This window comes from Colobus angolensis, unplaced genomic scaffold, assembly GCF_000951035.1.
Source record: "Colobus angolensis palliatus isolate OR3802 unplaced genomic scaffold, Cang.pa_1.0 Scaffold65, whole genome shotgun sequence".
NCBI classification, from domain to species: Eukaryota; Metazoa; Chordata; class Mammalia; order Primates; family Cercopithecidae; genus Colobus; species Colobus angolensis.
Window position 1 is genome coordinate 2913204 of NW_012120154.1, and position 11283 is coordinate 2924486.

Consider the following 11283-nt stretch of genomic DNA (forward strand, 5'->3'; position numbering starts at 1 on the left):
ACCTCTGCCTCCCAGGCTCAGGTGATGCTCCTGCCTCAGCCTCCCGAGTAGCTGGAGGGTCACCACGCCTGGCTAATTTTTTAATTTTTAATAGAGACAGGGTTTCACCATGTTGGCCAGGCTGGTCTCGAACTCCTGACCTCAGGTGATTCACTCCCCTCAGCCTCCCAAAGTGCTAGGATTACAGGTGTAAGCCACCATGCCCAGCCTGTATATGTATTTTTTGTTGAGTCATTTGAGAAGTTTCTTCTCAACCACGGAAAATTATTCGCAGACATCATGACACTTCACCTCTTAATACTTCAGCATATCTTTTCTAAGAATGATGTTCTTCTACATAGCCACAATACAATTATCACATTCAGAAATTCTAACATTGGCATAATAATGTTATCTAATATACAATTGTATTCAAGTGTCTCCAATTGCCCCAATAATGTCCTTTATAGTTGTTGGGGTTTTTTTGTTTTGCATTCAATTCAGGATCAATTAAAGAACATGCACTGCATGTAACTGTCATGTCTCTTTAGTCTCCTTTAATCAGAACACCTCTTCAACCTTTGTTAGACTTTTATGGCACTGACATTTTTGTAGAACACAGGCTAACTGTTTTGCAGTGTCCCTCAATTTGAAGTTGATTTTTTTCTTCATTATTTAAAATGTTAAACATTTTGACAGGAAAACTACATAAGCAATATTAAGCCCTTCTCAGTATATCATATCAGGAGGCACATGATGGCAGTTTGTCCCATTATTAGTGATGTTAATTCTGATCATATGATTAAAATGATATTCACATGAGGTCTCCATTGTAAAATTACAAAAATTCCCTTTTGTATTTAATTAGTAATTTGTGGGTTGATAATTTGAGACTGTGTAAATATCTTGCTCTGCAATCAGCTTTCATGTATTTATATTAGCATCCATTGAAGATTCTTGCCTAAATTAATTAGAATAAATTAATTATTACTCTGATAGTTGCAATACAAAGTGCTATTACTTTAAAACAGAAGCAATACATCGTGTGGTAGCAGATTAAATGAATCATTGACTATATATATAAAAAGATGTTTGATATGCTGGAGTAAATTCTGTAAATTGTATTGAAATGAATGTGTCTGTCTTTAGGCATTTTCCAAACTTACCCTTAACCTTTTGCTTAATCTTTTGCAGTTTGATATCTATCTATCACTTTTCAAGGCCCTTTTTTTTGAGACGGAGTCTCGCTCTGTCACTCAGGCTGGAGTGCAATGGCGCCATCTCGGCTCATTGCAAGCTCCGCCTCCCGAGTTCACGCCATTCTCTCACCTCAGCCTCCCTAGTAGCTGGAACTACAGGCGCCCGCCACCACGCCCGGCTAATTTTGTTTTTGTGTTTTTAGTAGAGACGGGGTTTCACCGAGTTAGCCAGGGTAGTCTCAATCTCCTGACCTCGTGATCCCTCCGCCTTAGCCTTCCAAAGTACTGGGATTACAAGCATGAGCCACCGCGCTTGGCCTCAAGACCCTTTTATAAGTATTTTCTACTTAGTTACAAGAGATTCCTATGAAAAATAGTAACTACTCAAATGGTATTAAGCAAGTTAAAAAGATTGAGGAGGGGAAATCAATCATTTATTCACTCAATGAATATTTATTGAAAATCTGCTATGTAACAATATTCTGAGAATTCACTAGTGAACAAAAAAGACAAAAATCCTGGCCTCGGCCAAGCATGGTGGCTCACACCTGTAATCCCAGCACTTTGGGAGGCTGAGGCAGAAGGATTGCTTGAGTCCAGGAGCCTGGGCAACATAGAAGAGACCTTATCTCTACAAAAAATTAAAAAATTAGCCAAGCATGGTGGCAAATGCCGGTAGTCCTAGCTACTTGCTAGGAGGCTGAGGCAGGAGGATTGCTTGAGCCTGGGAGGTCAAGGCTGCAGTGAGCCATGTTTGCACCACTACACTCCAGCCTGGGCAAGAGAGTGAAAAGCTGTCTCAAAAAAAAAAAAAAATTATTGTGGCTGGGTGCGGTGGCTCACTCCTGTAATCCAGCACTTTGGGAGACCAAGGCAGGGGGATCATGAGGTCAGGAGATCAAGACCAGCCTGGCCAACACGGCGAAACCCCGTCTCTACTAAAAATATAAAAATTAGCTGGGTGTAAAGACACGTGCCTGTAATCCCAGCTACTCAGGAGGCTGAGGCAGAAGAATCGTTTGAACCCGGGAGGGGAGATTGCAGTGAGCTGAGATCTCACCCCTGTACTTCAGCCTGGGTGACAGAGTGAGACTCTGTCTCAAAAAAAAAAAAAAAAGAAGGAAAATAAATGATGTCCATTCAACTCAAAAGTTTAGTCTTGGTAAGTCACACATTGTCTATAGTGTCTATAGTATAGTTGTTGAGTGGTTAAGGCAATCATCTGTTTTATGGGGTGACTTTCATACACAGGACATGAAGTGCTTTACAAAGAGAATAATTTTAAACTGAAGAGAAATGGAAGATTTTTAAGGCTGACTTTAAAAAGAGAAAATGACTCATTGGCTCAGAGGGAGGAAGTGGGTTGCGTTCAAATAAAACAGTACAAGTTAAAGAGCAATGTTCTTTCTTCAGGTGTCGGGAGGGAGCATTGAAGAGGCCAAAACTGTCACTCTAGAGTTAGAAGGCAAAGGAAATCAGTGGAAATTAGGTCATTTTTCTTATATTTGTAGAAAGTTTCAAAAAGAGTAAAACAATTTTGAATTAATTCCAATAAGACAATGAAAGAAATGGAGAGGTGACAGATAATTGAAGAGGGAGTTGGAATGGGGAGGAGACTGAAAATGAAGAAGCTAAGTAAAGTGCTAGACAAAGTAACAAAGGCTAGTATTTTTACTGGGTAAGTCAACTGTGAAACATCATCTCCTCCACCTAGCTGAACTGTTAGGAAACAAGGTTCACTATAATTGGTATGTTAATAAAGTATATTAAATTATAACAATACAAATTAAATGCTTGTCTTTATATAAAGCATAAAAGTTGCCACAGCTAAATGGGGAAAAAAAGGACAATTTTAAACTAAAAGATTTTAAATGCTATTAGGAAACCTCCCATAAAGAAAATATCTTTGTTTCTCAGTGTTTAGAAACTCCAAGCTGCAGCTCCTCTGGGGCCTGTCAGGGAAATATCACTATAATTGGTATGAGTCCACAAGTACCCTGACAGTAATTGAGGCTTATATACCATGTATTATACTTGATCGCACATCGTATTAAAAAGGAACGAAGTTATAGAGGCAAGGAGCTGCCATACAATACAGCAAGAGGAGTAGCTCCTAGATGAGGCTTACAAATACAGACTTTAGAACTGTAATGATCTAGTTGATGAAGACTTGGAGATAAAAAGTCAAAATATCAGCCCATAAAGTCTCACACTGGGGCAAATAAGAAGATGAACAACAAATAAGACTGTGATGTTGCCACCTACTTCGTTTGTGTATTTGTTTTAGGAAAACAAAAAGTCACCTTAAGAACATTGGCAATCTTATAAATGTACAGTCAGTTTATTCTCTTAAGGATGTCACCTTCTTTTTGTTTGTTTGTTGTTGCCCAGGCTGGAGTGCAGTGGCATGATCTTGGCTCACTGCAACCTCCGCCTCCCAGGTTCAAGAGATTCTCCTGCCTCAGCCTCCTGAGTAACTGGGATTACAGGAGCACTCCACCACACCTGGCTAATTTTTGTATTTTTAGTAGAGACAGGGTTTCACCATGTTGTCCAGGCTGGTCTTGAACTCCTGATCTCAGGCAATCCACCTGCCTCGGCCTCCCAAAGTGCTGGGATTACAGGTGTGAGCCACCACACCCATCCTAAGGATGTCACCTTCTGATCCAACATCATTAGCATAAATTAAGAGGCAATATGATTAGAGAAAAAACATTAAACCAGGGTCACTAGCATGGTGACCTTGTACAAGTGATTTGAACTACTGGAACTTCATTTTCCTCCCTCTCAAAATTAATTTGTATTTATTGATTACTTACCATGTGCCAGGTGCTTTTATGCATCATCTTATCTAATTATTATGTGACCCAATGTAACTTACAGCCTCCTTGGACCTCCCTGTTGTTTTTGTGAAGCCAATCTCAGTATGTTGTTGAATCCCTCCCCATCTCACCTCCCCAACAAAAAAAGAACCCAGAATTCCATCTTTAAAATGTTGAAAAAAGTATATATTTTTCTGCATATTTTGGAAGAAGACAGAGGGGAGAATTACTTAATGAAACTTCTTAAGCATGTCCTTTTTTTTTTTAACCATCTCTTCTCTTTCCTCAAAATTCTTCTCCTTTGGCGGTACTCCCCTTTCCCCCATCTTCCCAAAATCTCAAAGCCTCCCCTGCTGGGCATGGCTCACAACTGTAATCCCAGCACTTTGGGAGGCTGAGGCAGGTGGATCACCTGAGGTCAGGAGTTTGACACCAGCCTGGCCAACATGGTGAAACTGCATCTTTACTAAAAATACAAAAATTAGCCTGGTGTGGTGGCAGGTTCCTGTAATCCAGCTACTTGGGAGGTTAAGGCAGGGAGAATTTCTTGAACCCAGGAGGTGGAGGTTGCAGTGAGCCGAGATCCTGCCACTGCACTCTAGCCTGGGTGACAAAGCAAGGCTCCATCTCAAAAAAAGCCTCCTCATTCTTGGGCAAGTTCAATCTTTCTCTCCTCAATGGACCACTTCTGGAAAATGCCATCTGTAACCTCACTCCTTAGCAAGCAAAAAGCACCAGGAGTACTTATTGTCCCTGAAGCTTGCCCTTGCTCATGCCCCTCAAGATCCACACTCCAGTCAGTATTAAGGTAGGCATGATGATTATTCCTAATTTATAAAGATGGAAACAGAGGCTCGGAACACTTAGTGCTTGCCCAATCCCAGAATTTAAAAATGTGGGAGACAGAATTTGAACCCAGGTGTCTTTGACATCAAAGTTAACGCTACTTGAACCTCACTGTACCATCCTCCCCATCCTATACCATAACTCTATATGTTTCATGACTCCAGCATCCTAATTTGACATTGCCAGGTCAGGCTGCTTTGGGTCTTACCCTCAACAATGTAATATGCCATATCCTGTTCAACCAGAGGAGGAGAAATGAAATATTCTCATCCCCTCTTTATTACTAATATCCACCTCCATCTCTTCCTCCTCCTCGCCATACTCCCCAGTTCCCCGACAAAAGGAAGAGAGAAGAAGAGCAGAAAATATAAAAGAAGAGGAAATAAGATGATAGACTTAAGGAGGGTTGTAGGTGGTTTTCTGAAGCTGTTTTTGCTTGGTCAGAAATAGAAAAAAATTAAAGCCCTCTAAAAGAATGTGGAATGCTATTACACCTTCTTGTACTTCACCTCAAGACTTGGTTATAACTGCTGTAATAGTCAGGAAATTCAAAGAAACTTAAAGAAAAGTTTCCTGGTCTACTTTTCACTGACAGGGTGACTGTTTAGTTAAATAATGGTTATCCTATGTATTATTTTGGTTTTGTTTAGTTTAGTTTAATTTTTGAGACAGGGTCTCTGTTGCCCAGGCTGGAGTGCAGTGGCATGATCTTAGCTCACTGCAGCCTTGGACTCCCAGGCTCAAGCGATCCTCCCACCTCAGCCTCCCAAGACAGCACAGAACCAGGCACATGCCACCACACTGAGCTCATTTTTTGTATTTTTTGTAGAGACAGGGTTTCACCCTGTTGCCAGCCTAGTCTCAAACTCGTGGGCCTCCAAGGGATCAAACAAGCGATCTGCCCACCTTGGCCTCCCAATGTGCTGGGATTACAAGTGTGAGCCACTGTTCCCAGCCAATAATTATCTTTTATCGAGGATCTCTTATGTGCCAAGATTGCCGTAAGGATAGAACAAATGTATGTAAGTGAACAAGTACAGTTCCTGGCACATAGGAGGCTTTTATGTATACTATTCAAGATTCAGGCCAGGCACAGCGGCTCACACCTGTAATCCCAGCACTTTGGGAGGCTAAGGCGGGTGGATCATTTAAGGTCAGGAGTTTGAGACCATCCTGGCCAACATGGTGAAACTCCATATCCTAAAAATACAAAGAAATTAGCTCAGTGTGGTGGCACACACCTGCAGTCCCAGCTACTCAGGAAGCTGAGGCAGGAGAATCACTTCAGCCTGGATGGTGGAGGTTGCAATGAGCCGAGATCGTGACACTGCACTCTAGCCTGGGTGACAGAGTGAGACTCTGTCTCAAAAAAAAAAAAGATTCAATATATCTTGAATCCTCACAATGCCCTAAGAGGTAAAGTCTTTTTATTCTCATTTTATAGTGAAAGAAACTGAGGTTCATAAAGGTAGCCCAAGGTACTATAGGTAATAAATGTTTAAGTCACGATTAGGAAAGCATGTAAATAATTGTAGTCACTGGACTTATGCCTTACCCGAATTATTTCATTTTATTTTACAACTATTACAGTTATTATCCCCCATTAAAAATGAAGAAATAAGGAGGGCATGGTGACTCACACCTGTAATCCCAGCACTTTGGGAGGCTCAGGCAGGCAGATCACCTGAGGTCAGGAGTTCGAGACCATCCTGACTAACATGGCAAAAATCCCAGCTACTTGGGAGGCTGAGGCAGGGATAATTGCCTGAGCCCGGGAGGCAGAGTTTGCAGTGAACTGAGATTGTGCCACTGCACTCCAGCTGGGTGACACAGCAAGACTCCGTCTCAAAGAAAAAAAAAAAAAAGGAGGAGGTCCAGTGCAGTGGCTCACACCTCTCATCCCAACACTTTGGGAGGCCAAGGTGGGTGGATCACTTGAGGTCAGGAGTTCAAGACTAGCCTGGCCAACATGGGGAATCTCTGTCTCTACTGCATACACAAAAATTAGCCGCGCGTGATGGCAGGCGCCTGTAGTCCCAGCTACTCCAGAGGCTGAGGCAGAAGAATCGCTTGAACTCGGGAGGCGGAGGCTGCAGTGAGCTGAGATCCTGGCACTGAACTCTAGCCTGGGCGGCAGAGAAAGATGCCATCTAAAAAAAATAATAACAAAAGAAGAAACAGAGATTTAGAATGGTTAAACAATTTTCTTCAAGTCATATGGCTAAAAAGCCAGAATTTGAACCCAGGTCTAACTCCAGAGCTCATACAACACACAGTATATCAAGACTGCTTCTGCCTGGGGAATGGCTGGTATGCTGTCACATTTTTCCAGTGAATCGACCATAGTCCAGAGCCCTCAGCGTTGCAGGCAGAGGTTTGATTTGGTCAGCCTACTAAGAACCAATCTGTTTCTTGGGGGCAGACATACATTAATCAAGCTCATGAGACTGAATGAAGAACCAGGGGGCCAGTTTATTGATAATGAAAATGTAACTACATTCGAGATTCATGTGACCAGCACATTCTCTCCCTGTAAGCAGACCTCAATAGGAATCCAAATTTTGATCTGAAATTATTTACTAGATATGGAATTCAAGCAAAGGGAAAAATTTGATGACTTAGAAGAATGTCTGCCACATAGCAAGGACTCAGTAAATCTTAGTTATTATTATTATTAATACCCATGTACACCAGAGAAAGGGTTATGAATTTCCTAGACTTACACAAAAATTTTTGTATGTGCGTATATGTGCCTTTTTTTGGGGGGGGTGGAATGTTTTTATTAAATTATCAAAGTGTTAGTGACCTACAAGAAAAGTTAAGAGCCATAAATTTGGCCAGGCGTGGTTGTGGGTCATGCCTGTAATCCCAGCACTTTGGGAGGCTGAGGCGGGCAGATCATGAGGTCAGGTAGTTCAAGACCAGCCTGACTAATATGGTGAAACCCCATCTCTACTAAAAATACAAAAATTAGCCGGGCGTGGTGGCATGCGCCTGTAATCTACTACTAGCTACTCAGGAGGCTAAGCCAGGAGAATCGCTTGAACTCAGGAGGTGGAGATTGCAGTGAGCCGTGATCACGGCACTGCACTCCAGCCTGGGCAACAGAGCAAGACTCCGTCTCAAAAAAAAAAAAAATCCATAAATTTGACACAAAATCCCGAACACCTTAGTGGAACAAACAAAATTTGTTTGTTTTCCTTTCTTTTTAACCTATGGATTATATCAAACAAACAAAATTTGAATTGGCTTGATATTCTCCTGGAGCTAAGGCTGCTATGTCACAGCCTATTTTGATTAAGTATAACTTCTTAGTTTATGAATCATTTGTTAGACTTTTTTATCCCCATAATATCTTTCTTTTTCTTTTTTTTCTTTTATTTTGTGTATTTTATTTTATTTTTGAGACAGGGTCTTGCTCTGTCACCCAGGCTGGAGTGACTGGAGTGCAGTGGCCTCAACTTCCTGGACTCGAGAGATCTTCCTGCATCAGCCTCCTGAGTAGCCAGGACTACAGGCATGCACCACCCTGCCCAGCTAATTTTTGTATTTTTTGTAGAGATGGGGTTTTACCATGTTGTCCACACTTGTCTTGAACTCCTGGGCTCAAGGGATCCACCTGCCGCAGCCTCCCAAAGGGCTGGGATTACAGGCGTGAGCCACTGTGCCCAGCCTCATTCCTATATGTTCTCTTTGCCCTTTTGCAAATGCTATAATTTATTTCCCCATTTGGGTGATTCAAAATCATCTCCTTTTGGAAACAGTGTTCTTAACATTCAGGCTCTTCACCTACAGTAATGACAAGCAATTGTCTCTATTCTTTTTTGCACATCGGGTACCACACTAGTAACAGCGAACAATAGTTTGCTAAGAAGAAAAATCATGACTACACATCTAGAAGCTCTAGCTTCCCAGTCTTGTTTAGGTTATCTATAATGGCATGGGAGGCATGGTGCTTCAACTGGGGGAATCTATCTTCTTTTATATTTGCCTCTGTCAGAACACTCTTCAAAAGTTCCCTGAATTACAGTTTTGAAGATATGACACAAATCTGTGTCCAAGAAGGACCTAGACTAGGGAGTCCCAAATTGTCATCTCTGTATTCATTCCACAATATTTATGGAGTACCCTGTATATTATAGGCACTTTTCCAGGCACTGGAGTTTCAAAGATGAACAGAGATTTAGAGTATAGTTGGGGAATAAGACCCATACATTTAAAATTACCATGTAGTGTGCTTTATTTTTTATTTATTTATTTATTTTTTGAGACGGAGTCTTGCTTTTGTTACCCAGGCTGGAGTGCAATGGTGCGATCTCAGCTCACCACAACCTCCACCTCCCAGGTTCAAGCGATTCTCCTGCCTCAGCCTCCTGAGTAGCTGGGATTACAGGCATGTGCCACCATACCCAGCTAATTTTGTATTTTTGGTAGAGACAAGGTTTCTCCATCTTGGTGAAGCTGATCTTGAACTCCCAACCTCAGGTGATCCGCCCACCTCAGCCTCCCAAAGTGGTGGGGTTACAAGCGTAAGCCACCTCGCCCGGCCAGTAATCTCATTTTTAAAAGTCAGGCTGGGCGTGGTGGCTCGCGCTTGTAACCCCAGCACTTTGGAAGGCCGAGGCGGGCAGATCACAAGGTCAGGAGTTCAAGAACAGCCTGGCCAACACAGTGAAACCTTGGCTCTACTAAAAATGCAAAGAATTAGCTGGGCGTGGTGGTGGGTGCCTGTAATCCTAGCTACCTAGGAGGCTGAGGCAGGAGAATTGCTTGAACCCAGGAGGCGGAGGTTGCAGTGAGCAAGAGCACACCACTGCACTCCAGCCTGGGCGACAGAGCTAGACTCAGTCTCAAAAAAAAAGAAGGCCGGGCGCGGTGGCTCAAGCCTGTAATCCTAGCACTTTGGGAGGCCGAGACGGGTGGATCACGAGGTCAGGAGATCGAGACCATCCTGGCTAACCCGGTGAAACCCCGTCTCTACTAAAAAATACAAAAAAACTAGCCGGGCGAGGTGGCGGGCGCCTGTAATCCCAGCTACTCGGGAGGAGAGAATGGCGTAAACCCGGGACGCGGAGCTTGCAGTGAGCTGAGATCCGGCCACTGCACTCCAGCCTGAGCGACAGAGCACAGCTCTTTAAAAAAAAAAAAAAAAGAAAGAAAAAAGTCAAACAAAATATAAACTATTTATCATAGGAATCTCAGAAGCCTAGACTAGGTGAGGTATATAGCAGCACCAAAACTCACCCCACTCCTTAGTTATGAACTCCTTAGTTTATGAACAAGCCTCTGCTTGTTTAGAATATACACTTACTCCAACTCCTGACATCCACCACAGAAAGATTGCCTTGTAATTGCAGATATTGCCATATATAGTCCATATGATGAAACCTGAAAAGGTATTTTATTAATTCAGCTTTCAGGCAGATCCCAAAAAACCCATTGGGGGACACATTCTGGCTCATGCTTCAACAACAAGAATAAGCTTGCGAAAAGGAAGAGGAGAGCTCAGAATTGCCAAGATTTATGATAGGTAAATTTTTTTTATTCTTTTTTTTTTGTGTGTGTGTGTGTGTGTGTAGAGACAGGGTTTTGCCATGTTGCCCAAACTGGTCTCAAACTCCTAGGCTCAAGCAATTCTCCCACCTTGGCCACCCAAAGTGCTGGGACTATAGGTGTGAGCCACCGCAAGGCTGTAATTATTACTGGCAGATGCTGTGTGTTTGAATTTCCTTATAAAAAAATTATTCAATTTATTGGGAAGTCCCTACTGTGTGCTAGGTACTAGGGATTGAGGAATTCTATTGACACGTTGACTTGCTCCCTGACCTTTCAAAGCATACACCTAGATAATGAAATCATCAATTCCAATTAAAGTGTAGTAAGTGCAAGGTAAGTATCAAGTATTTTTGCCAAGTTAACTCCATTTGTTTTTCAGATTTCAGTTTAAACATAACTTTCTCAGGGAGCCTTTCCCTAACCCTTACAGTCTAGGTTACTCAGTATATTATACGCTATATTCTTTCTCAGCACTTTATGTGTTTAATTAAGAATTACAGATTTTGGCCTGGCACAGTGGCTCACACCTGTAATCCTAGCACTTTGGGAGGCCAAGGTGGGCAGATCACCTGAGGCCAGGAGTTCGAGACCAGCCTGGCCAACATGGTGGAACACTGTCTCTACTAAAACTCCAAAAATTAGCTGGATGTGGTGGCAGGCGCCTGTAATCCCAACTACTCAGTAGGCTGAGGCAGGAGAATTGCTCGAACCTGGGAGGCAGATGTTGCAGTGAGCCGAGATCGTGGCACTGCACTCCAGCCTGGGCAACAGAGCAAAACTCTGTGTTAAAAAAAATACAAAATACAAAATTAAAAAAATAAAGAATTACAGATTTAATAATTTTTTTTTTTTTTTTTTTTTAGACGGGGTCTCGCTCTGTC

The 11283-nt window shown here is 42.3% G+C and overlaps 1 protein-coding gene across 1 annotated transcript in view; it reads left to right on the top strand.

Moving 5' to 3' along the window:
- DMC1 (DNA meiotic recombinase 1) overlaps nucleotides 1-11283 on the top strand; it is a 63477-nt gene that overhangs the window by 42587 nt on the left and 9607 nt on the right. The window contains exon 12 of the mRNA XM_011964329.1: nucleotides 10260-10376. Coding sequence (XP_011819719.1) covers nucleotides 10260-10376 — 117 coding nt within the window. The remainder of the gene's footprint in view (nucleotides 1-10259; nucleotides 10377-11283) is intronic.